This window comes from Cyprinus carpio, chromosome B11, assembly GCF_018340385.1.
Source record: "Cyprinus carpio isolate SPL01 chromosome B11, ASM1834038v1, whole genome shotgun sequence".
In the NCBI taxonomy this organism is placed as follows: Eukaryota; Metazoa; Chordata; class Actinopteri; order Cypriniformes; family Cyprinidae; genus Cyprinus; species Cyprinus carpio.
The window spans coordinates 15,030,845-15,058,667 of record NC_056607.1 but is presented as its reverse complement, the minus strand read 5'-3'; the positions used below and the strand labels follow the sequence as shown (position 1 = coordinate 15,058,667).

Sequence of the window (27,823 nt, the reverse complement as noted above, 5' to 3'; positions counted from 1 at the left end):
GCGTTCCATTCGGAAGGGCTCATCCCTATGCCCTAATCCCTTCAAAGGGTTTACCCTCCGGAGTGAGAGCTTCGAAGGGTTGAAGGTTGTAGGGGACCAAACAAGGTTTCATCACGTGCCCACATGGAGGCGCGGTCACCATGCAAACAATCTGCGCAAAGGATCATGGGAGCCCGATGTGTTGTACCCTTCGAAATCCATCATTCCGAAGGGCCCTATGAAGTGGCCAGTTTTGAGCACTTCGGTTTGGACCGACCCTTCAATATGGCAGCCATGATTGTTTTCACTCCGAAGTGCCCTTCGGAGGGTGATATGGGAGACCATAAAGATGAACAAAAACACAGATTTAAACAATTTTATTATGTCCCGCAAGAAATAAATAACTTACAGAGCTTTTCTGCTTTAAAATATTACCTTTATCAATTCCTTTTGTCAAAAGTAAATCTAACAAAGCCATCCCTTCTCCAAGATTTTACACCTTAATAAAATAAACTGAATTAAAAGGCAATTAAACTGAAGGCTATTTAGCTCACATATAAAAATACATCAACAGGACCATGTTCAGTTTGGTTAACAAGAATGTTAACAACAGTTTTGTCATTGAAAATGGTCAATCTGCAACATGATGGCTTGTTTGTCCAGTCAAACTGCAGGTGGAATAGTTAGCCCATCTATAAAATTATCATTTGCACTTCAGAAATTAAGTGTTGAGTTGCCCAAGAAACCAAAGTCCCCCAAGGTGCATATTTGTTTGCTATCCAGACCCTTATTTTTATATCAATTATTAGAATTTTATATTAATACAGAATTTGTTCTAACATATCATTAAACTACACTACATCTTCCTATGAGTTTTAAGAATACTTTTATTTCCATTCTACTTCAATACATTTTAATTTTGCACCCTTAAAATGCAATGAGCAATACATTAAAAAAACAAATACAAAGTTAATTGCAAACAGAACAGAGACACATTGTTAACAATCACACACTGAAATATTAATTACATTATTAATTGGAGTTATTAGTTAAGTAAATAAGTGATAATTAAATCTTCTACTGTAGAAGTTAATTTTGCATCCCTGCATTTTATGGCTGCAACAGCACACTATCTGGTTCAAATCTATTATGTATTCAGAATAAAAAAAAATGGAACTGAAAGCCGGGACATTCAGATTTAGAATAACATAAAAAAAAATGTGAGAATAACATTTTAAAAAAAAGTTTTTGAAAATGTCTTTTACAAAAAAGTTAAAAAAGTTAAAAAGTTACTTTAAAAAAATTAGCATTCGGCAACAAAAGTTTGATGGCACTCTTGAGCTGTATGTTATTCTTTAATAAGAATTTATTTTATTTTTATTTTTTGCAATGTACAATGTAGTTCTTTGGAAGTAAACTGTGAAGTAAATCTCTCTGATGCTCTAAAGAGATGCGCTGTGGCATTTATATTCCTTACTCAAACAGTTTTAAATAAAAAATACAATATACTACTGTAATCCATTCTTCAAATATAAAAAAAGTTTGTTAAAAACATTCAAGTAGGCTTTAGTGTTTTGTCCAAGAACTGACAGCACACATGAACGTATCCTATTTCATAATTTGGCAGATTTTGAGACATTTATAGCTCTCATTAAAACTTTACGCTTTTGCACAGATGAGTCAACATTTTTCAAACAACCCAGAGATGCAAACACTTAACAAAATCCAGTGATTGAAATCATTACACTGCTTCTGTGGGTAGTTGAGGGGGCTTGTCCTCATACTGTGGTGGTGGGGTCAGTGGTTCGATGGTCACCACCCCACTCTGTCCAGGATTTTGGATATTCAAACGAATATCCTTCATGTGGAGCTTCTCTGACTTAATCCTGCGCACTCGGAGAGGTCTGAGGATGCGACTGGCCCTGCTGCTGCTGCGGGCGGGTGCTGGAGGCTGAGGTCCGGGGCCAGGAGCTGGCTGAGGGGCCTCTTGGCCATTACCTTCTCTAGGCTGTTGGCCTTCATTTTCAACAGCACCAATCAGATCCTCATACGAGGGTAGCTGGTAACTCTGTCTCAAGTTGCTCTGCCGAATAGGGTACTGTCCGCTGGTGACTGCCTCCTCATAGGTGGGAACATCATAGCTGGGCGCTGGTTCATCAGCTGACCTAATATTTACACAGAAAAATTATGACATGAGATGCATTCAGGTAAACATAATATTTGGTCAATACGCTTCATCTAGATGGATCTGAACAAAACTAGGGATGAAAGATATTATCATTATATACATATTTTTTTAGAGAGATTTTTTTTTTTTAAAAATTATTTAAAATTTTAATTAATTAATCAATATTGTATTGTGTGTGTGTGTATATATATATATATATATATATATATATTTATATTAGGGCTGTCAATCGATTAAAACATTTAATTGCAATTAATCGCATGATTGTCATGTGTTAACTCATGATTAATTGCAACTTAATCGCACATTTTTATCTGTTCTAAATGTAGCTTAAATTAATACTTTTCAAGTTTTTAATACTCTAATCAACATGGGCATGGACAAATATGGATGCTTTATGCAAATGTATGTTTATCATTAGTGAAACCATAGTCAACAGAGAATGAAGACTCGACATGTTTCATTATACAGCTTGGTACAACTCTTTATAAAAATTCACACACACAGACACACACAACAATATTGATAAATAAAAATTATTCTCTCTCTCTCACACACACATACCTGTTTTGTGATCTGTACATTTTGTAAAAATGTTTTTAAAGAATCTCACCAAGGTTGCATTAGTTTAATTTATTTTTTATTTTAATATCTTTTAAAAACGTATCTTCCTGTGATGCCAAAGTGAACTTTCAGCAGCCATTATAACATCATAGCATTTCACATTTCTACAAAACCTGGTACATTTTTCATGATTCTTTGATGCATAGAAAGTTAAAAAGCAAAAGCATTTATTTGAATGAAAGTTAAAGAAAGTTTAATGAGTATAGAGCAGCACTCACTCCTCATCCTGATCTCTATGGACACGATCCACATAATCAGCACGGCCTACACCTGTAGTTTCCTGTTGTCTCCTTTGCTTCCTGTTCCTCACACCGAGACATATAGCAAGGAGCAACATGGCAACACCAGATCCAACCAGCACAAATGCAACAGACGATGTCTTCCTTGCATCAGCGCTGTCACTTATGTTGTTCGTGCTTGTAGCATTGTTCAACTGTGTGTCAGAAGGAACTATGCTCCACACGATCATGACAACACCAAGTGCCACCAGGCCCACCCCCAGTGCACAGAGAGCATACTGGGAGCCTGAGCTACTGGCGTCTCTACTGGTGGGTGAACGCCTGTTTCCTGAACACAGAGGCTGCCCACTGTAGCACATAGCTGTAAATGCTCCTCTTCACTACTCACAAACACACACACTTACCCCGGAAGGGTGGTCCAAATGTGGAGGATGAGAGTAGCACTGTAACATAAAAGCAAAAAAAGAGACAAACGTTATAAACATCTCAATGAAAAGGAAATACTTCCTGGAAATGGGGCCCAAGTACCAGAAGAAAAGGGTTTCTGTGTTTCAGCTCATTGGAGACAGACTGTACAGCAAAAAAAAAAAAAAAAAACAATCCTTTTGGCACAATGCCACTATAGAGGTCAAATTGAAGCATTTAACATGTCATGGAAAGGATTACCATGTAAGGACATTATACAACTTGGTAAAACTCTTAATAAAAACCCAGTACCGTTTGTAATGTCAGACTCTTATTTACCTTGTAATTTCAATGCCACAAGTCAGTCTTCCAAAGAAACACATTTCTCTCTGATGATGCATGTTGGACTTCTCCAATTATTTAAAACCTGCTCCTTTCATATGTACATGAGCCCTCACATATTACAATGATCACATGTCATGATGCAGTTTCAGAATTTTATATTGTTTCTTAAGGTTAGTTTATAAAGTTTGTAAAAAAAAAAAAAAAAAAAAAAAAAAAAAAAAAAAAAAATTTGCACCAAAAATGACAATGCATGTATGTTAAGAGGCATGTCAAATGGGAAAATATTCGTTTTATGTGGGTCCTCAGATGACAGCATCATTATTAAATACAGGGACCATTTTAATGTGACAAAATAAGTGCATTAAAGATCATATTTACAAACACTTCTATAATCTTTCCCACATTCATACTCTCTCCATAACAAAATCTTTCAACGAATGTCCTTGGAAGTAAAGGTTAGGACCCATCAGGAAGACACTGGTAACATGTACCTTTAAAAGGTCCAGTGCACAGAGGTTAGGCTGCTGCCGTACACTAACTGTTTCCATAACAACACAGCATTGTTCTCTAGTGAATGTGGGCACTTCACTGTGCTCAAAATAGAAATGGGGAAGGGGTGTCATTTTTGGTAAAAGCTACTTTAAATTCACAATAAAACAGGGCAAACAGCCTAATCTATTAGCAAAACCAAATTTCCTGTTTTACCCTTGCAAAATGCTCACAATTTTTAGTATATTTATACAAGACATTCTCTTAAAATATTTGGCTGTTACAACATGAAAATACGTCTGTAAATGTTTTTGTGAATGTGCAATGTTAGGCGACTGTGGATATGCAAGTTTATCGTAAGGTGATGTTTTGAGTGGTTTTTACAAACATTTTACTTTGTGTGTTCAGGTAGAGCACAAAAAAAAAGAGAAAAAGAAATCACTATTGCAGGCTTTATGGGACCTTTCAGGATGACTCATCTGCCTGTGGGTGTCATTTATTTGAGGGGGGAGAGTGAATGGTCATGTGTTTTATAATGTTCACATTTCGATCTACAAGCAGCGGCTTGAAGTAAAAAAGAAATAATGAATCCTGTTATTCATATTTTGAGAGGAAATGAGGAATGGAGAGATAGGAAAAAGAGAAATAAAGAGAGCAATTGTCTGTGTAGAAAGAAATTGTGTTTAGTCTGAGAAAGTCTATATGTTTAGGGGCGCTAACGAAACAGGTTTTATACAGAACAAGACATGACAAGCACTGCAAAATGTGCACGCTAATTGTAAAAGCCTGATTTGTTTCTAAAGACTGGCAGGAGGAGTCTCGTTCAAAGGGATTTTTAAAAAAAAAATCAATACAATTCATCCTCAGGAAAGAGATGCTGTGAAAAAATGACTTTTTTTTTTGCACAATTCTTATGTTAAATGATTGCAATATATTAATGGCATGCAGATTTGGGTAAATGACATGTCTATAGAGAAGTCCATGAGAGCAAAGAACATTAAATTGGTCAAAACAAAAGAAACATAAAAGAGGGAAATTTGACAAAAGACCAGGAAGGCCTGTCCAAATACACAAGAGCAACACTTGCTCCGTGTCCTGAAGTAAACAGACAAAGAACCCAGGTCACTGGATGCCAATCTAAACATGCACCCCATGACCTTATCTGAACTTATTCTTACAGAATGCAAAGCAGAATCATCACATAATAACTCATTGAAATGAACTGGTTACAATAAAATTGGATTTGTATTGACAAGGCCACTCACACTGATATATACTCATACTCCAATCACTATAATAAATAATAATAAAATGGAAAATGGAAGTGACAAACCAAAAACCTCAAACACTCAAAAACAATAATGGAAACGATTAAGCAAGTGACACATGAAGTTAGAAATCAATGTTTTAGCATGAGAGTAATGATGACTAGCCTATTTTGAATTTATTTATTTTTTGACATTGAGCGGCTTAATTATTTAAAATTATCTACATATGTTGTGTATTGCGTTTCATTTTCATTTGTATGTTTGAATTATATTAGATTGTCTTGTTTCCATGTAAAATAAGATGAATACATACAAACACACACACTTAAAATTACAGCTTTAAAGGGGTCATATGATGCGATTTAAATTTTTCGTTTCTCTTTGAGGTTTTACAAGCTCTTGGTGCTTAAAGAAGATCTGTAAATTTGCAAAGACTAAACTCTCAAATCCAAAGAGATATTCTTTATAAAAGTTAAGGCTTGTCAAACCCTCCTAAAACGCCTCGTTTAAACAAGCCCCCACGTCAACTTGTGGGAAGATTTGCATGACACCGCCCAAATGTTCACGCAAAGAAAGAAGGCATAACTTTTATTCTCGCTGTGGTATTGTTGTTGCCGCTGCCGCCATGTTGTGGAGATGCTGTGTGTTTCATTGTCAAAGTGAAACTACTTTTGGCCTTCCAAAAGAGGATGATATCTGCTTCGTCATGCCTAGAGTTGATCCGTGCTGGTCGCTGAGGAAATACATCCACTTCACACTGTGGATCGCCGGATTGGCTTTCACCGTGGAGTCCAGCCCGGGTTCATCACATGTGGTTGCCGCTAGCTCCTTCGTCGAATCCGCCGGCTGCGCCGTTCTCAAGCCAGCCTCAGCTCACTCAGCCCGCCGTGTGTGACGCTGTGTTTCGTTGTGAAAGCGAAACTACTTTGTTAGGCCTTCCAAAAGAGGACACGACTAGAAATCAGTGGTAAAGTTGTATTTCAACACTGTTCCAGAACAGTTCAACCCAAATATTCAGATGTGTGCACCACATTTTAAGGAGGACTGTTTCCTGAACCTGCAGAGTAGCCTACAATGCTTCTGTGCTTAAAGGCTGTTTCTATAAAGTGGGGCAGTTCCAACTTTGCAAGGACAGTCTGGCCCTTCCTACTCACAGCCTGTAAGTACGTTTTTTATATTTAAAGAATTTGCCAATGACAATTCAAACTGAGTTTTAAGCATTGTAGAGTAACGCTTGTTTGTTTTTTTTTCCGATCACAAATGCAGACATGGTTTTATGTTTACATGGCACGATACGCAACACAACGTGTAAAAACAGTATAAGTCATTATAATCAGTAATTATGTCCCCACTGGATGCAACAAATGCCTCATTTGTAATGGGTCTTATTGGTTTTGTCTAGTCGTGCCAGGAGACGGCATCACAGTATGTTAAGGGACGTAACATTTCCGTCATAGCTTGAGGTATTCAGCCAATCACAACGCACTGGATAGCTGGCCAATCAGAGTACACCTCACTTTTCAGAACGATGAGCTTGGTAAAAATCGACGCGTTTCAGAAAGGTGGGGCATAGAGGAGCAACAATAATGTACATTATATGGAAAATAATGTGTTTTTTGAACCTTAAACCGCATAAACACATTGAACCCTTTAAAATTTCTCCTTAACAAAACCATACCACCAACAAAATACCGATACAAGCACACATTAACCATCGTAGGCCTACCTGTAGTTACCACTAAAGTACCATACTACTATTGTTACTGTGGAAGCCCAAACAAAAACAAAAAAAAATTCCGTAAGCTTCTTGCACTGTTTGGACGAGATGGCATAATAATTTATGATGATTCAGCTTCAACAATAGGTAACAACCTTGGAAATTCGCCGGTTACCATGGTAAAGCTTTATAAGGGCAACCCCAGCAGAGTTTTCTACAGTTTTACAACGTCATTGTTTACAGTACAAAACATCCTGGAAAAATGAATGACCTTTATAATTTTGTTTAATGGTTTGGTTGTAAAGTTTAAAAATGACTGAACAACTAGAATTAGGCCAACTCGCGAAAATATTCTATTAGTTACACTCAAAAAAACAAAAGGGTGATATCAGATGTGAATATTGAGGGACAATTTTACAAACAAATATACGCTAAAATAGCATAAAATATAAATGATTGATGCATCTCCTCTTACAGACACGAAACAAATATACTGTATCACGAGGAAGGTTATAACTGTAATACACCAGGCTATATCTTTAAACTATTTGAAACAATAAGCTGGTAAAAAAAAACTTTGTAACAGTGACATCCTGAAGACTCTCCGATGTTCTGTGAGCGAGGGCAAACATCTCAACGATGCCGAATAACGACAAACATATGACAAAAAACAAGGTTAAGCTAAAGTGTACGGCCTAAGCTAAGTTCCGCGGCGGTTCAACGCCCTTCGCACCTTGTGTCATGAAAGTACCTGAGGCAGGTGTCGCTCCCAGCCGCAGGTGAAACGAACGTCTTCAGGATCCTTTCATTCGTTTAAGGAAGGAAAAACAGCATGGATACTCTAACTCCAGTCCCGCTCAGTCTGTTTCGACAATTTAGGGACTTAAACAGAGACAGGAACTTTGCTCAAAATCCAGGCGAGTGCTATCCCTCAGTTGTTAGTTAGTGAGTTAAGTACGACGCTTGGTCCTAAAGCGAGTCGAATTTGGTACAGAAATATAACAGCTGGTCCTACAACCCGGAAAAGTATGGGTTTCCTTAGGAAATACCTAAAAGTATTCAACTATAGCAGTTTCGATTTATCAGTAAAGTAAGGTCTGCAGGTAAAATTCCTAAATAGCCTACTTCCAAATTTTGTTACAAAACATACATTTCACACAGTCATTTGAAACGATCTTAAGTTTTTTTTTTTTTTTTTTTTCCAAGAGATTCCTCTCAGAATAAAAGATCTATTCAAACCTGAATTGAAAAAAACGTTTTAGCTGTGTAAATAGCACCATTTGAAATTTTGTGGTTGGTGAGATATTTTAATGTTTTTGAAAGAAGTCTCTGAGGCTCACTTATTTGATAAAAATAAAATATAAACAGTAATATTGTGAAATACAGCATTCTTACAATTTGAAATTACTGCTTTGTGCTTTCAAATTTAATGTCATTTATTCCTGGGATGGCAAAGCTGAATTTTCAGCAGCCATTACACTAGTTTTCAGCGTCACATTTGATCAGTGATAACACGTTATTTCAGTGTTGTGCTGCTTAAATATTTTTGTGGAAACTTTGATACTTTTTTAGGATTCTTTGATGACTAGATTGAAATCTTCTGTAATATAGATGTTTTTGTCTGTCATGTCTAAGCAAGTCAATGCATCCTTGTTAAAAAAAAAAAAAAAAAAATCTTATAGACTAATTCATTAAAATAAAGTATTAATTTCTGAAAATCTTACCGACCCCAAACTTAATATGAACAGCCGTGTATAATATATAAAACCAACCAGATAAACAAACACACAGCAACACTCAAATACATGTACATAGAGCTTTATTTTTCTATACAGATTATTGTGTCAATGACACATAGTATGAATGTATATACAAATGTTTCTCGAAAGTACAGTTTCACTAATGCCACAAGATACAGTGATATAAAATGATTAGTGATAGCACAACCCACCTTTAAAATGCACCATAACTGCTATATTCTTGAGCTGTGCATCACCAAGCACTGGTATGCTGTGCAACTGACATCAAACTGCCTATCACTAGACAATCTGAGTCAAATCCAGCAGGAAATCTGTGATTCATAGTTGTCATTCCTAACCAGATCTTGAAAATAATGATTGGTTGAATTTATGAAACAAGTCATAATTCGATTTATGTTTTCTAATCTGTGTGGACCCAATGATAGAGGCTGTTTGCATAAAAAGCCAATGCTGTTGCACGCTGAGCTGCTAAACTTGTTTTGCTCTCCTTGCCCCGTGGCTCCAAGTGGGATAACACAGCTGTAGAATGTGCAGTGCATGTGCTGCATTGGCTTGTAGATTGTATACTGCATTTTACCTTTCCATACACTCTTCTAGGAACACTGCTTATGACACAAAATAATTCTCTGACTCCGTAAAAAGAAGATTAAAGGCTTTCCAACCAGACCAGATTCATTTTCTCATTGTCATTGACAGTCACTATACAGCACATTTATATACAAATATATTCCATTGAACAAATTGAACTGCATGCATGGTAAGACAGAGATGTTAAAAATCACAAACAGGAAATAAAAGAGAAAAAAAAGTTTTTTTTTTCATTTCTCTATAAAGTTATATATATATATATATATATATATATATATATATATATATATATATATATATATATATATATATATATATATATATATAATGTGGGAAAACTAATTTCAATTAAACTGGAGTGATCCTTTATTAGACTAATCTATTACCCACACTACATTGCTACTAAAGTGGTTGCTTTTAATTTTATATGCAAATGAGACTCTGAAAACACAAACATCTTAGTAGATGTCAACAGATGTATTAAAACAAAGACAAGACTTTACTGTGGCATTCAAAGTGTTTTCACAATAAATTCACAGCGCTATTCCTCGTTCCAGCATTTCCCGTAACTTTAAACAATGATGTAGGGATGTAGGGAATGGACATCTGAACATGTGGTATTGATTTTAGCTGCATACCTACAGTTCTGACTTGAATTAACGGGAATCAGGACAAGTTCATCTATGTATTATGTTAGTAACAAAATATTAGCTTTTTAATGCAGCATGTCTATACAATTTTTATTAAGTACTTAGTTGTGATTTGTTGCCAATACAAAATTCTTTAAAGTGCAAATGGTCAATTCTCAAATCTCTTTTACAAATAATTGAGCTTATTTGGTCCATTTAGAGGTTCGGGGAGGCTCATCCTTCCTAGTTCATCCAAGGCAAACCCAGACCGTTGCCCTCAGACATTAGTGATCTCTATGCTCGAGTAACCGTGCATGGGACTGCCTTTGGTCCTCTGCAGGATCTTGATGCGATCTTCTCTGGGTGGTGATCCACAGCCGCCTTGAAAAGTCAAGTCTCTCCCAACAGTGACCAGTGGATTGAATCTCAAAGGGCTCTGAGAAACGAAAGAAAGTTTTTTTTTTTATCCTTTTACAGATCATTAACAATAACAGGTAGGTGCAGACAAATTCCACCATTTGTCTTGATTTTGTTTTGTGCCAATAACAAGACAGCCCATACCTTGCCAACTTTTTGCCTGGGAGAAAATCCTTCCTCGGTTTTGCGGCAATTTGAGACAGGAGAATGTGTAGGAGTGCCCTCTTTCCTGTAGTCCTGAGCCTGGTTAGTTCTGTACAGAAACCATCAAATCATTTTTAATTGCGTCAAAACTTGTAGCAACTTTAACAAATCTAAATTTGCATGAATAAAACCTACCAATAATTTTAGGTCTTATTATTACACAGAAATTAAAATCTATAAGGGCGTATTACAGAAAGATCCTAACTTTAAAATCTTATCTGTTTGGTAACAATGGTAATTTCAGTTAGGACCACATTTAGGACAAAAGCTATTACAGAACAGCATTTCCTAAGTGTATTATCTTAACTACAGAGCGGAGATGTTTAATGGTAGAAAGACTTTTGGAGGACCCTGAAGGTGTGTTACATTTTGATGACAAAACACTTGTAAGTAATTACAGACTGCCACGCAACATAATATTACAGTTAGCACAGGAACTGCAACCAGCTTTACAGAGACCAACAAAGCGTCATGCATTACCGGTTATATTGCAAGTGACTAATGCCCTACAGGTTGTTGTTTTTTTTTTGCAAAAGGCTTTTTTCAAAGTGAAGTAGCTTCTATTATTTTGTTTACCTCATCAGCAATTAACGCAGTGTTGGTTGCTTGGTAACAGACCTGCAAGTGGATTGTCGAGCTTGATAATGCAATTTAAGATTTCCTAATTAGAGATAAGATACAGTTTTGTGAGATAGGATAAGAATCCCAAATCAAGATAATATTTACTTCTGTAATACGAATTTCTGAAAAGTCCTAATTTAACCTATCACATCTTAAGTTAAGACCTAAGATAAGAAACTTTCTGTAATATTACGCACCCAGATATCAAAGTTATACAGTGTTGCTGTGGGCTAGAGTGACCGCTGGATGGCGCAACTGACCAATCAGAATCGAGTATTCCAAAGTACCGCGTAAATTGCTCTTTGAAATTAACGGTAGAACGGCAAAGGATTTTGAAAAGTCAGTAGTGCTCTAATAACTATCACTTGAAATGTAGATTGTTATATGCTGCTGGACTATAGTTCTTATGACTATACTGGAATGAAGCTTCACACACCTTGCGGGGTTGAGAAGCACTTTCATTTCCTCGTACAGATGACGATGGATCATGTGTTTATTGCTGGGGATGTCAAGAGCCTTGGCCATGGTGTCTGCACTGAAGGTCGGATCTAGAACCAGCACTGCACCGTGGATGCCACTGTTCTGAAGGCTGTCAGCATACTCCTGCATAAAAGACAATTATTTCTACAGGTTGGACATTTTATCAGATATATTTATACAATTATACATTGTTAAAAATGGTTTAAGTATCCAAATATGTATTGGGAACTCTGATATTCCTCAGACACAAGTTTGGGGTTGTTGTACTGGCTGTTGACAATTCAGCTTTGCCATATCAGGAATAAATGACATTTTGAATTGTTATTGTTGAATAATATTTATTTTGAATAATTTTGATCAAATAAATGCTACCTTTGTTCGCATTAGAGACCTCTTTCAAAAACATTAAAAATCTTACCGACCCCAAACTTTTGAATGGTAGTGGACATTGTATGAACTTTGTATTACCTTAAGATCAATGTCTCTGATCCATTTAATGACACGGTGGCTGGTCCAGACCACCGGATCCAGATCTCGATTTTCACACTGAGCACGACGTGTCTGTATAATCTGCAGAGAAGTTATGATACTTTACAATATCACCAAAAACATTTAATATTTTCAGAGTGAATGCGACAGTATATACAAAAATTATTTTGCCTCTTTGTCAAAGTTGAGCATTTGCAGAAGCTGAATGGCTGACAGAATGCTGGTAACATGGAACTTGTTGGTGACATTAAAGATGGTCTCCAGGTCTCTCCGTGTGATCGAGTTCAGTATTCTGCCATCCACCAACTGGTTGTGGAAGACCTGTGAGTATTGGGGAAGCCCAACATCGCCCAGCCAGGTCTTAGAAACCCAGTGATGATCCATATCAGCAGCTTTGGAAAGTCTGAGGGACACAAATGTAACACAAAATCAGTGCCAATTCAGTCTAATGTGTGCCACCTGTGTGCTTGTGCGTAGGTGTGGCCGCTCACCCCCGTCCATTCTCTGCTTCTCTGTAGTCCTCAATAGCTAGACGGAGCTTCCTGCGGTGCATTGGGCTGTTGATGCCCAAACCCAGCTCCAGATCCTCATCTGTTAACCCCAGCAACACCTGCAACAAGAAGCATTCCGCTGTGACATCTTCACACACAGACGAGTAAATGTTGCAAGGTATTCCGGTTAAACTGAGTAATCAGTAACGAGGTTACCAGGTTAGCATCAGGGGAGTAAATATTTGTTGGACGTTAGGGTAAAGTACTAATTAGCAGCCACAGAACTGAAAAATGTTATCTTAGAATGTCACTTAATTTAGGAGAAGTTTATAAATGGCTTGTTAGCTTAGACACTACAGATGAATCACTACAGATTAATCACAGTACATTAAGACCATTTTTTTGTATTATACCTTCTGAAAAGCTGTTTAAATATACAAAGAAGGCATTATCTAATTAAATTAGCACTGATTTGCATATATTTACAGAATAGAAATCTGAACACTAGGTAATATATTTTGTTGACATATTGAAATGGAAATCTACAGACCCAAATAGAAAAAGTGTGATAAAATAAACTCTTAAATATGTATTTTATGTCTTCTGTCCAATCTCAAAATTGAGCATGTTTTGCATGTAGTACCTTGGGGCTAAAATTAAAGGCACAATAAACAAGGTAAGAATAGGCAAAAAAACAAACCAAAACAGCATTTACCTTTCCACTCTTGACATTCTCTGAACAGGCACGCATGTACATGGGCATTGCCATGACAACCTCCAGCCAGGCCTGCACAGTGACCGCCTTCCACAGAGACATGGGTTTACTGCGCGTAAGCTCCGCCTGCTGTAGCCGCTCCAGCTGCTCCTCGCCGTCTGATAGGCTGGGATGGTTCTGGCTGGAGAGGCTGTCTGAGTCTGGATTGGTCAGGAGGGGCAGGAATAGGAGTGGGGGCAAGTTTAAGGGGTTCAGAGGGGTTGAGAGCAAAACAAAATTGCCTTATCCATTCTGTACATGAAAGCTTGTTTATTGCTGTCAGGAAAAGCACCCACCTCCATATCCTCCTGTTTCATTTCAGTATTTTCTGCTCTTAAAATGTTTCTTAAATGAATCATTGCTTTCAAGCAAGAACCAGCGGATGTGATAAGGCCCGCGGTCAACATCGACAGGCCTTATCTATCCTCATATAACCCAGACACCCTCTGAAGCAAAACCACTTCCACATTTACTACCACAGACATTCACAACAAAACCACTTGACCTTCACCGCCTTACTGTGTGAAGCTAACACTGAATTTGCTTACTTTTTATGATAATCTACTAACTAGACCATTTTACAGCATTGTTTATATGCAACATAGTGCATTGACTACACTGTAAAAACAGGTTTTAAGTAAAAATTATTGGAGTATGTTTTCAATACTGTAATTTATTTGTTATTATTAGTGAAATTTACTTGCAAACTATTTGGTTAAGCTTAAAATCATACACATACATTTTAGTATAGAGGTTCCCTACAAAATATCGTAATTTATTATATTTTACACATTCCATTAAACCACCACACCAAAGTTACCGGATTTTATGAAATTTGCATAATCCACTCCTGTAGTTTCATGTTTATACCAGCAGGTGGCGCCCAATAAACTCCGAGCTAATTCTTTTGTAGTGATGCCATTCTTAAGGTGCTTGAGTTTCAGTCGAATCTGTATGAATTAGATGTATAGCTAATTATTTAGATTATTTAGTGTCTAAAATAGCCCCCCTAACGCTAAAAGTGTGTATTGGCATGTATAAAACAAGACTGAAGTCACCCTGAGGGTTCAGACTGAATCATCTTTCCTTTAGACTTCATCAGATTTTAATTAGCTGAAAAAATTACCTCTATAAAACTCATTATCTGATGGGCATCGAGGCAGAGGACACCTGTTTCAAACCTTTAGAGGAAATAGGTACTCGTCTAAGCAAAGACAGAGCCTTGACCTTGTTCGAGACATCTGAGAGCATCCGCTGGCTTTATGGAAAAATGGATTTTAATGGAGATCGCAATCTGTTTCCATTTCAAGTAATGGGAAGGGAAAACCCAATCGCTCTGAATTTACTGTAGCAAGCTCTCCAGTGTCCTTCATGAGGCTGTAAAAAGAAAACCCAACAACAAGGCCTACATAATGTACGTTTTATGATATATAACTATATACCCCTCAATAAATATGTAGCATTTTTAAATAGACCTTTATACTAAATGAAATCAACATCAGTTGGTCATGAGATGATGTTTCGGGTAGAGGTGCACATGACCGTGCTCATGTTTTGGATAAGGGTGTACATGATAGACTTGTTCCAGTTGACGTATTCATATGAGTTATGAATGTAGTGAGTTTGGGGCATTCTCATCCACTGAGGTCAGACAATGTTAGGACACGTGTTAACACAAATGGGAGGTAATTACAAATGAAGAGTAGAGTGGGGTCACCCCAAACCATGGCAACCCCTGAACAAGAGGGTTAAGAGGAAACCATTACATGACAACTCGCACACAAACATACACACAGGGTCAAGAAGAAAGGCACATGAATGTTGGGTTATGTGTTTTTATTTTAAAATAAGTTTTATTTTAATTGTTTTTTTCTCTTTAAATCTTCAGAATGTTAAAACCTCATCAAGTCTGTAAATTCAAAGATAGTCTGGTTTCATTGAAATGACCTCTTTTCTAATCTTTAAATAAAGTTCTTTAATAGACTTAATCTTATATCTGACATAATCTACTTTACAAACCTTACAACATAAACTCATTAAAATGACATGGAGAAATGAAGTTCAGTTTAATTTAAGAGATGAAAAAGTAAAAAAAAAAAAAATTCAGTGCCACCAAGATGCAAAGGAAAGCTTGAAACGGAAAAAAATATGTGATATGCCAGCGAGACAAGAGTCATGACATCATTGGGTTTAACATTAATGGAAAATAATGTTATGGAAGCAGGATGTATTATGAGTTCTCAAAGACAATGTATTTGCACACTTGAGAAAGCAGGAAAAAAAATATTCCAATGTATTTTCTTATGTACTGCAAGCTGCACTACAACCCTTTGGCACTTTACTGATGTAAGGTCAGCACCTGGTTTAAGTAGGCTATAGTCCAGATTTGTGTGTAAATAATCTAAAGTATATGGAAACAAACTTCCCCAGTATCACTTCAAAATCTATAATAATTCCTTACAGGTTATAAAATATGTGGTTTTTAAAATGGAAACAGTCTAATAAATAATGCTACATGTCTTTTAGCAAAAAGGGGCAGTCACACTGGACCACACAAAAATAACTTAAACTTAAAAAGGCCTGTTTGAGACATTAGCCTACTGTAACTTCAGTCCAATTATGAACTGAATTACTCTGTCATCATAATTTAACCAAAACTGCCTAAAATATTATTTAATTCCAGACAATAAAGTATAGATTTAGGGAGGTTTTCAATTCACATTTGACAAGATTAAAAAAAATTATTGGTGCAGCCTTGCAAGAAGACATAATACATAAATTATTTGCTTTCAAATGATCATTATCCTGGTTTGGCATCCGTCTGAATGTAACTCTGAGGTAAACCTGTTAAGGTGGGGTCACATTTACCATAGCTTGATGCGATTCTGCAGGGGAGATTCAGTCTTTTCAATAGGAATCTGTGTGTCAGGGGTTTTGTGTGAGGGTAAAAATTGGTCACACAAATTTAACACATTGACCAAAAGTGCCGCTTGGTTTGACAGTGACTTCATACACCGTTACACTATTGATGATGGCCATCGGAACTCTTTTTGCCCGCGAAATCTCGCCGAATTTCGCCAATGTGACCCCACCTTTATGCAGATGTGCCTCTGTGATTAGATTACTGAGGTGAACAGCTAAGGCAAACATTTAGAAAACCATCCTATCTGGATGTAGCCGAGTAGATCGTAACGTTAAACATTAAAAGTGCGCTCAGTAATTTTTTGGTAATGTTGCACTGGCGGCCTTCTAGTGGCGTGGATGCAGCATCACACATTGTTTACAGGCTGTTATGTAGAAATGTCATTTTTAGCCAGGATAGTGTGAAGTTTAGTGATAATAGGTGTAATATAATATAATATTAGCCGGTCCCCATGCGGTGACCTGCTACATGTACTGTTAAATAGCTGTTATAAGGCTCACATCTCATGTGACCATGTCATGTAAACATTTTTGTCTCACCTCTTTGTTTCAAATGTTTTGATTAGGGCAAAAATGACTGAGTGCACCTTTAAATCTTTCAGATGGACCTCATGCTATGGCGTATGAAGACTGGAGCTCTGGGTTCATGGTAGTAGCAGTCATGAAAAAGAAGCATTCCACATGAAGACATCAGCAAACACAAGGTGCACAAGAGTTCCTATTTACAAATGCTCAGCAGTAATTCAAGTTTCCAGTTTGTAAAAAAAGAGACATATTACCACAAATAAAGCATAATAACAGCATAAACATATTCACACGCAAATGATCCCATGTATATATTTATATGAATGTAAACATATGTACATATGCATACATATATAAATATATATTTCATTTACATAGATGTTTTTAAGTGTCGTTATTTACATTTCAAGGAGGCAGCAGTTCTTCCTCTTTCCTGTATTTTTCATGGGGAATACATCTGAAGGCACACACAAACGCTTATGCACGCACGCTCGCACACACACACGTTAACTCATACAAATCCAGGCATACGTTCCGCATATACACATCTAAACGCTCACACAATAGCACTATCACCAGTCAGCATCCTCCTCTATATAGTAATCAGGGGTGGAAGTACCATCAAACAGGCCCGGATCCAAGGACTTGCGTTGCGATTTTCCCCGGACAAACACTCGAGAAAGTGAGCCGAGACTTATCTTCTCCTTCTTCTTCTTACGCTTCTGGTCCTCGAGGTCCTCCATGGACTGAAGCAAGAACAAGAAAAGGCAGAAACAGAGACAGCGAGAGAGGAAGGAGAAGAGAGAATAGAAAAGTAATGGTGGACATATGGGGGCAGGTCAGTCATGTGGTTTCATCAAGAATCTCAGGAATATCTGCACTCCCTCATCAGCACCGCTTCAGGGGTCCACACACTCCAAATGTGGTTTATTCGCACTCTCTCATCCTGGATTATGAGATTTTACACTCACAGTCATTTAACAACATGCTACATGCAGTTGTTCCAATCACTTTTTCGGTTTGGCAATATTTATGATACCATTGTTTTGAAATTTCGTTGTTGACCTAAAATATGCTATTGAAACGTAATCTTGACAAACACTTTTGTAGATTTTGGTGTTTCTATAGCTGCCCAGGGTTGTAAACGAGATGCCACCAGTTAGTTTGCTGGTCCTGGCTGATTTAAGATCGTCTTCCAGTCTGAGCAGTTGAAAAGTATACCCAAAATCCCTCTAAAACCAGTCAACAGACCACAACAACCAGTCTGGAAGACCAGTTAGGACCTGCAAACCAACATAGGGCTTTTGTTTTTCTCTTCTAACACATACGAAGAGCCCATATTTACTAATATAAAACACATAGTGTGTCCTTGATGATGACTGGTCACAACAACTGACCAATCCACTGTCAGTTGTGCCAAAAAAACTGCCCTTTAGCAATGACTATATTTATAGTATAGCAAAGCCCCTTGTGCCTTATGATGTAAGATTGTTGTATTAAACCATTTTGGTACAAAAACTATTAAAAAGTCTCAAAGGTAAAAAATTTAAAACGAAAGCTATTTAAAATAGTTTTCACTAATTGAAATAGAGCTGAAAAAAATATATAAATATTGGATTGAAATTTTTCATTTAAAACACATAAGCAGAAATTTTGTTCTGGATACTAACTGAAATAAGTACTAAAATTACAAAAACTAAAAATGAAAAGCAAATGAAAAAAAAAAGCTAAATAGAAAAAATAGTATATAAAATAGTATATAAATTAACATATCTAATACTTAATTAACATGCCAAATGTGCAAAACATACTTGGTTCAGGTTTGTGGAGCACAGTTAATTTTCACAGGCACAAATTCTCTATTTTGGTTTATCTGCATTAACTACCATCAAGACAAAACGGGCCCCTGAAGCCATGCTAATGAGCAGCACAGGGACTGTATATTTGAGAAGAGTGAAGGTGGAGATAAAAACAAGTTGGGAAGGCTGATTACTTGGTCGGGGGTGCCAGGCAGCTCTTACATTGCAGAGGGAGTGAGTCCTGTGGCGGGGTGAGTTGATGTCGCTCGGGGTGGATGAGCGGTCGCCGTCGGCAGCCGAGGCATCAGAGATGATGGAGGGCTGGCGGGAGTGACAGGGGCTGATCCTCAAAGCAGCTGCGGTGGCAGGAGATGGGTGTGTGAGTGGGCAAAAAGAAGACATTTGGTGTATCTGAGCATGCGGTTGTGTAGGCCTGTACCTTGCCTGTCCGCGGGGTGCGAATGGTACAGGGTTTGTTGACTCTGTCTGATTGCTGCAGTGAGGGGAAGGTCTGCTTGCATCACCCACTCCTGACTGCCGTTCACCACTGGCTCCGATGGCATCGCCAGAGAGTGACGCTTTGGCACATCTTTAGTGAGGGTGGCCAGAGACTGCTTTGCCTGGGGTACAAAAACAACACACACACAAACACACCATACTGCAGGTGTAATCACAAGAACCATATAAAATTGGGTCTAAAATTGCTTTGATATTTAAATTTAATAAAAAAAACTTGTAATTACAAATGACATCACAGTGTAGGTTTTAAAAATATGTATTTTAAATACATTTTATAATAAATGTATTTTCTATTCATTTCTATTCATTTTTTACCATCTTTCACTATCTAGATGTTTAAGCCCTCGGATCGCTCGGGGTGAAAAACAATGGATTTCAAAATCTCAGTGGGAGTGAAATCATTAGTACGCTTGAGATAGTGTGTACTGGTGGGGCACAACAGATTACGCAGACAAAGTGAGTAATGATGCTATTACTGCACTGTTGACAGCCATGTGCCTCTTCATGGGGATTTTTGTGTGACTGCATGAGCCCATACGGCTGTTTACACATCGTACTGCCAATCCAGCAAAATGTAAAATTGCACAATGCAGTTGGGGTTCCGTGATCCATCTATGGATCTTAACTGATGAATTTAGAGTCTGAGCCACTGAGAAGTGGAAGTGTATGTCCGTGAGAGAGACAGATGACGAGAGATGCTATCTCACCATAGTGAGCTCTGCCTCCAGCTCTTTGATTCTGTTCTCCTTCATGTCTATCTGGGAGCGCAGGACGCTGGCTTGTTCTGTGGCCTCTTTGGTCTGCCGCCGCAAGTCCCATTTCTCTCTCTCCAGCATGTCCTTCTCTTTAGCCAGAGCTTTTACCGCATCCTCACTCTCCTGTAGGGACAGCACATACAGTCAGCGTCGCTCCGTTATACATGAGTAACATTCATACACACTCAAGAAACGGACGATCCATTTGTATGACGATCCATACCGTTAAATTAATGTTTACCTATATATTGCAAATACAACTAAATGCATTCTGCTAAAAAATCCCATAAGAAATTGATAAAAATCATCTTACTGATCTTCAGTTAAACAAGTGATAAAAGCAACAAAAATATATAATACAAGCAAAGATATATGATAAAAAGTATATTTGAAATAAAACAATTGTATAAAATTTTATTTAATCATTTGCATAAAAAAGCTACTTTTTATGTCTGTGGTGCAACCACAATATAAGAACATCAAAATAATTGGATGAAAAATACTTAGACTTCCTCAATCAAGATAAAATCATTGCTTTTTATTACTTTTAATTAAGAGTGACACTCCTGACAAAAGATCATATCAGCCAGTGCTAAATTAATTGTTCTTTGTAAATCTACAATGATCTAGTGTAATCCTGAACAAAAAAATAAAAAGATTAAATAATAATAATGGCACGGTAGGTTTAATGTTGGATCGACAGATTTCATTTCTGAAAGATTATGTCAGAAGACACACGTAAAGTGTCAGTGGTGAACTTAATGCACAGGTAATGCATGTCACCTTTCTGTGCTGGTCATAGTTTCTGATGAAGTCTCGGAGCTGCTCTTCTCGGCTCTCCAGTGTGGTGTACAGCTGCTGCATCTGGTTCACCAGGTCAGCCTTTTCTGCCTTCAATCGCTTCCGATCACCCTTCATAGCTACACACAAACACGCACAATCAGATTCATAAATGCAGTAATAATATTCTCTTTTAGCACATCTTACAAGTATATACAAATTGGAGTATTTCCTAGATCATAACATTTATATTTCATCATTTTTGCAGTGTGGCTGCAACACAAATATAGGCTTTGTGCCCTTCCATGACACGAGTCTTCGGTTTGTCCTCTGACCCCTATCTGTCAGATAAGAGCTGTAGAAATATAAAATGGTGGATTACCCTTTGTGTGTGCACAAAAAATTGTCTTACTTAAAAATAGGCATTCTTTAATGTTGGATTTAAGTCTTTTGTTTTATTATTATCACTCAATAAATAAAAATGGCCTTGTAGTTAAAAATAGCGCAGTGCACTGCTTAAAACAGCCTCTAGGGGGCACCATGCTCTACTAAAAACATCCCACACTGAAAAAAAGACATTTGTGTTGTTTGTTATAAAATAATTAACAGTAAACACAAATGCAAATTCAGTTTCAAGGTTTTAATTTGAGAGGAGTGTGAGGCATAACACCTCATAACAATTCAATATATTTTATTAACATTTCATTTAAGAGTGCTTGTTCTCTTGCAGCTTAGACGAAGTAAATCATTTATTTTACTTGAGGCAACTGTTTCTTTCCCGCTCAGACTGAAGAAGGCTCCTCATTCCACAGACAAACCCGTTTTTCCACTATCATTCGAGAGCCCTGACATTCATGAGCACACATGCACCCTGCCACCCATCACTTCTCCCTCTCGAACCCATCTTCTCTTTACTCCACAAGGGCCAACATGAGTCAAATCTGGTTTAGTTTGCTGAAAACAGTGCTTGACACAGTCTGTCGCGTGTGGAATATTTTTAATAAACTGGCAGGTTGCTTCCAACTCCTGTTTAAGTGCTACAGGTGTTACATTCCAGACTAAATGACAAGTATCAAGTAACACAGTTGACCTAGTGTAAAGTGTGTCAAAACTGAGTGCATGGTGTTCAATGTACAGGAGATCTCTTTTAGAAGTGTTGAAGAAACATTAGATAATATTTTGATGTGATTCCTTTTAGATACTTTGGTAAACACTGTGATATCTGAGACATGTACAGACTAAAATATGATGTCATGGTTTGCTGTAGATATTGACAGGTGCGGTTCTGTTAATGTAACTCTAGCCGAGTCGAGAGACAAAAAAATTATCCGCTTGACTGGCTAAAGTTATCTGTTAAAGATATTTATTTAAAAACATTTATATAAGAATTTTAATACATTAGATGAAACATTTTTCAAAAGGAGATGAAATGTAGACTTTCTTCTCAGATTGTTCTCCTGAGAAAAATGCAGGTTTATCTAGATTACTAGGACGTCTAGGGTGTCATCTTGTGTGATTCAGAAGAGCTCAACAATGTCTTAAACTGTGCTTAGTACTGTCATTATACCAAAAGTCTGGGATGATTTTAATATGAACATTATCAATAACTTTCCACTTAAATAATTTGTGTTCTGCTATAGCTGCATTACATTTAACTCTTTATTTTTACTGTATTTTAACAATCCTTCAGAAATCATTCTAATATACTGAATAAGAGAATTATATATAAATATTTTCTTTTGATCATCTTAATGCATCCCTGCTGAATAAAAAATAAACATAGTGCTCCCAACTTTTGAGCGCATTTAAATTGATCACCACTTTATAGCTAAAACAAAATAGTTGCCATGACACTTTTATACGTCAACAACACTTGAGTTTACTGCTGTCATAAACCACATTTCAAAAACCCTCTCTTCACACTTTATTCTGAAAGCACCTCCAGCTCACACTGCAGGAACGCACTGATAAGACACTTCTGAACGAATGATGTTATATATCCAAACCCAACTCTTTCTTCCAGTGCTTATGTCCTCTGTTTATACAAGTCTCTCAAATACACTAAAAGAGCATTACACACCAGATAAACAGATAAGATAAGCTACACACACACTCACTAAAGTATCTGGTGACAGGTAGAAAAGGCATCTTTTATTCTCTCAACTGAAATACACGCCTCACACATACTTAATAGTTCTCTTTTGATGGCATTTCTTTCATCTTTAAACTGTTTTCCATCTTCTTGACAAACAACATCATCAGTAATACAGCTTACTACTATGCTTTATACAGAAATATATATTAAAAAACTATGTAATTTTATTATCATACATTTTATTATTATAAGTAGTAGTAGTTTATTAATAGTAATATGTGTGATTATTATAAGATTTCATAAATACTTATTACATTTTCTATTAGGGCTAGACAATTATCGAAAAGTAATCAAAACCGAAATTTAACTGACGTCATTTTCCCACATTGTTTTATTTTTCTTCATTTTTTTCAGTCCTGTTAATAATTTCCCCAGGGTTGCCAGGTCTGCGAAAGAAAACAAGCCCAATTGCTATTCAAAACTAGACCAAAACTACCCAAGTGCGTTTTTCCCCTGGAGTTTTCCCCTCTGTCAAAATCACACTGAGGGAGATCGCTTTAATAAAAAAAAAAATAAAAAAAAAAAAACCTTAAGTGGCATGGAAGCAACATAGAACTGCTTTTTACATATTTTTTATTCTTTTTTCTTCCTTTTTCTTTCTTTCTTTGAAAATATTTGCTGCTGTAATGATGCTCTATGTGCCATTTCTGAAGACAAATGAATTTTTACACTTTATTGATTTGTATTGAATTACAACTTGATACTTGAGTCTATGTAATTGTAACTAGGATTATTTTTGGTTAATAAAAGCTTTTGTAAATTCTTTTTTTTTTCTTGTAAACTATTCAACCTCACTTATCGACTAGCTAGACATACTGTGTTGGAAGCCCACCGTGACCCATCTCTATTACTGAAACAATGATTGGGAGTAAACTCGGGCAATATTGATGTGTCTAGGGAGAGTGAAGCGCTTCAACAGCACACAGGGGGGATTTCTCTGGTAATCCTGCAATATTGGCTTTGTGATTGGGGTTCAGACCTTGTAAGGCCTCCTTGGCACGTTCCAGCTCCTGCTCCTTCTCCCCCAGCTGCACCTTGAGCTCGGCGGCAGAGAGTGTGTCGGCCGAGCAGCCGCCGTGAGAGTCCTCCAGGTCTTTACTCAACATGTCCTTCATCTGCCTGAGGAGGTGCACCTCCTCCTGCAACTGAGCCACCTCCTCCCTCAGCAACACTGTGGAAGAAATCCAGAGAGACGGAGATAAAGAAATCACTTAACAAGTAGCTCTCAGCAAGTCTTCTGTTTTGATACTACATATTATTTTTTTCCATGTGGCCAGCAGGCTAAGAGGAAACAGCATAATTATGACAAACAAAGAGTGGCTGTTAAGATACTTAATTTTTTTTTATTTCCCACTCTTAAACAATGCTATCTTTCATTCTTTTTTAATCACAGAGAAGCAGCTCACATAATCAAAAAAGCAGCATTCAGATCTGGAGGGGGTGAGAGACAATTTCTATGCCATTTTCAAGGCTCTTTCATAGAGTCAAGGGAGTTAGAGAACAGACACATTAGGAATGAGAGCGAAACCACAGCAACAAGAGCGGGACACAGACCCACTTAAAGCAAAACAGCGGTAATTGGCAATATATCAACAAATACACAAGCAAAACTGTTAAAGCATTGAGAGACGGGAGGCTGAGAGGACAAAAATGTTCCAGAGCCTTTTTTAATGAGCGGAAGAGTGTTGCCTACTTTGCTTTGAATGACAATCAAAAAAATTAAAAAAAAAAAAAAAAGGAAATAAAAAAAACAGCCCATATCTCAACCCTGCACAGAGAGTGCCTATAAACCAGAGCAAAGCTGATTGAAGGACTTTCAAAAGCTCATGTGGCGACTTTCTGTTGTCAACATTTCAAGTCTTGTCCCTCTAATGTGGTGGAAATTCACAGAACATCATCGAGTCGTGAAAGTAAACCAAATTAGCCAAGCTGCCAGTCAGGTGCGCTCTGCCTCTGCTGATATATGCTCAGCAAGTGAATAAATTAAACAGAGGCCTTCGTTCAGTGTACTCTGCATTACCAGGCAACAGCTGTGACATCAATCTTTTTCAAGAGAAACGAGGGAGCTTATCGAGTAATAGAATTCAATTAACTGTAAACTATAATGCACCCACGCTGCAGCCTGGACAATGAAGGCCTGGCTGGGATAAAATAAATCTACAGCACTTATCAAGAGCAATCAATACAATTAATGAGGTATTTTGCTTGGAGTGCAACACGGTAATGAAGAATTCATCCCACCAGGCATGTCATGGTTTTGTATGTTTTTTTTTCTTTCTGCTTTTGAGTGGCAGTTGCAGTCCTGGGTGCTTAAGACACAGCAACAAAAAAAAACATTTCTAAACAAAGTAGCAGTTAATTCTAGAAATATAAAGAGTTAGTTCACCCCAAAAAGAACATTTTGTCAATAATTACTCACCCTCGAGTCATTCCAAAACCATAAGACCTTTGTTTATCTTCGGAACACAACATATTTTGAGTAATTATTGACATTATTTACATTTTTTGGGTGAACCATACCTTTAAGATATTTTATTCCTTTATGTGATTCAACAGAGCAGTTTATTAATCAAACATAATTATTTTGTAAGTTGTATTTAATTGCAGGGTGCATGTGCCAGCTGACTCTGTGTGAGTGCAGTAACCAGGGGTACCTCACCTTCACTTTAATGTGACATGAGATCACTCGATGAAAGCACTTCCAGATAAAACTGACAATTAAATCACTTAAACCACTAGTGTCGCAATTCGATAGCGGATGTTTGGAAGGGATCCCACTGTTAATGTGCGAGACAGAGAGAGGGCCGGCCGTGAGTAGAGATAGCACCAGGTGCTCGAGGCATTTCTTCAGCAAGCCGTTGACAAGGTGACCGTCTGCAGCACTGCTGATAAGACGGAGACGGGGGCGACCCATTGGTCAGTGCCCACTACCAGGGAGAGCCAAGCAACCAGCTTGCAACATGGCACAGGAAGCTCCTTTTCCTGGTAAGTGTCATCTTTCATGCTGTCGCGTTGGAGACCAAAGCCACTTATTCATTTGTTTAACTCAGTGGAGACTTATTTGGGGCAGTGGGTCCAGCTGTTGTCCTGCTTTGAGCCCCAGCACATACACAGAGCTTTGGCTTACTACCAGTATTTGTATGAGAACTATGTAGCTTTTGCGCTCTAACAGCAGTTCTGCTGGTCTGTGCCAAACTTGGGCTGAGAGTGCAAAGACTATGAATCATAAAAATACATGTGTATGAATCATAAAAATCCTGCATGTTAAACCACATATTTTGCAGCAAACACACACCAGTGTCAATCTCTGAAAATTCATCAACACACTAGCCATTGATTGAATCAACACTGATCTCAGAGATGCTGAAATATACAAACAATTCGGTTCAGTTTTATTTATTCTTAGCGTTCCCAAGATACAAACAAATCAGCAGACCACAACACTTCTTGAGGATATAAAAGAGGTTCAATAAGAAGTCAAATGTTGCATCAGAGACAAATGTCAGAATAAAAAACAAATCAATGTTTACTACAGCGATCTGGGAAACTGCACATTTTGACAAGGAATGACCATTTGCAAAAGGAAATACAGGCACATTACAACCAAAACAAACAATACAACTCAACAAACTTCAATAAAACCTGTGTAAGATAACCCAAAAACTGATTTGAGTGAAATTATTTTACGCATCCAGTGTATTATCTAAATGTCCACTAATAGTTGTAATTGTTAACCAAAACTAAAACTATTAAAAATGGTCTTTGGTTATTGAAATATAAAAAATAAACATAAGATGAAAAACTAAAAAACATAAATTAAAATGACAACTTGTACTAAAATGAACTGAAATAAGTACACTTAAGTACTAGAATTACCAAAACAGAAAAAAAGTTACATAGGTCTTTAGATGTATTTTTCACTAAGATAACTAAGATGCAAAACAGTGTTTTTATGAAATATAAAAGGAAGCGAGTCCATGGTGTGATGCAAAACATAAAAGTAGCAGTGGTTTTAGTTACCCAGATGAACGGACTGATGCACAGCATTGACATGAACGATAAAGAATATTAGGAAACATCTGACTGCTGAATTGATCAATCAGAATGAAGTATTTCAGAGAGTATTTATGTAATACAATAAATTAAGTAAATAGTGTTTATTTGAAGAGGCTGATGAATCTGCACTCACAGAGTTGTAAGAAATCTCATCAGAACTTCATGAAAGGAGAAAGTGTCTTTGGGCTTTCTTTATGCTCTAAGAACTGAGGCTGATATACACAAAAGCAATCAGGCCCCTAATTCCCCAAAATGCAGTGTTCAATCGATTCGCACTGGCGTCATGTCTCCTTCTCACTTATCATCTCAAGAGCCAAACTAACCATGCACTTCTTTGCTTTGCAGCCTCAGTGTGAAGATAAATCGAAGAAAAACTAAGAGGTCTTAAGTCAAAAAGTAGTTATGGATGAGTCTGTAGACAGCACAGTAAAACTCCATTTTTCAGCTGTAAAGCTACTAAACTTTATTATTATATACTGTATTAAACTTTTTTTTCTAGATTTAATGTTTATCAAGTCTGTTATTCAAACTAGAATCAAGAAGAATCAAATCGATGCAAACCACCAAATACTTGTTTAACTTCAATTCCATCACACTCATAAAAAAGGAAAATGATTTAATTTAA

General features: G+C 37.1%; 2 protein-coding genes across 9 annotated transcripts in view; both read right to left on the bottom strand.

The window, feature by feature from the left end:
* Positions 1–340: 340 nt before the first annotated feature.
* On the bottom strand, positions 341–8,265 carry LOC109060470 (transmembrane protein 51-like). Of its 2 annotated transcripts, none has more exons than XM_042734091.1 (3): positions 7,988–8,265; positions 3,010–3,473; positions 341–2,144 (listed from the first exon to the last, which is right to left on the bottom strand). In XM_042734091.1, exons 2-3 carry the CDS (start codon positions 3,387–3,389, stop codon positions 1,721–1,723), a joined length of 804 nt encoding a protein of 267 aa, XP_042590025.1. In that variant the 5' UTR covers positions 3,390–3,473; positions 7,988–8,265; the 3' UTR covers positions 341–1,720. The 2 variants fall into 2 exon arrangements, with proteins under 2 accessions (XP_042590025.1, XP_042590024.1); XM_042734090.1 differs by having other exon boundaries at positions 8,006–8,264.
* Positions 8,266–9,916: 1,651 nt separating this feature from the next.
* kaznb (kazrin, periplakin interacting protein b) overlaps positions 9,917–27,823 on the bottom strand; it is a 134,257-nt gene continuing 116,350 nt past the window's right edge. For 5 of the 7 annotated variants that reach the window (XM_042734088.1, XM_042734089.1, XM_019090791.2 and 2 more), the window contains 13 exons: positions 24,122–24,313; positions 20,991–21,127; positions 20,160–20,330; positions 19,373–19,553; positions 19,156–19,289; positions 17,754–17,880; positions 13,649–13,848; positions 12,934–13,052; positions 12,614–12,845; positions 12,422–12,523; positions 11,910–12,076; positions 10,793–10,901; positions 9,917–10,667 (listed from right to left, as the gene is read on the bottom strand). In XM_042734088.1, coding sequence (XP_042590022.1) covers positions 10,509–10,667; positions 10,793–10,901; positions 11,910–12,076; positions 12,422–12,523; positions 12,614–12,845; positions 12,934–13,052; positions 13,649–13,848; positions 17,754–17,880; positions 19,156–19,289; positions 19,373–19,553; positions 20,160–20,330; positions 20,991–21,127; positions 24,122–24,313 — 2,030 coding nt within the window. In that variant the 3' untranslated portion in view covers positions 9,917–10,508. Of the gene's footprint in view, positions 10,668–10,792; positions 10,902–11,909; positions 12,077–12,421; positions 12,524–12,613; positions 12,846–12,933; positions 13,053–13,648; positions 13,849–17,435; positions 17,881–19,127; positions 19,290–19,372; positions 19,554–20,159; positions 20,331–20,990; positions 21,128–24,121; positions 24,314–27,823 lie in introns of those variants that run through there. The other 2 variants (XM_019090795.2, XM_019090797.2) reach the window with 2 other exon arrangements.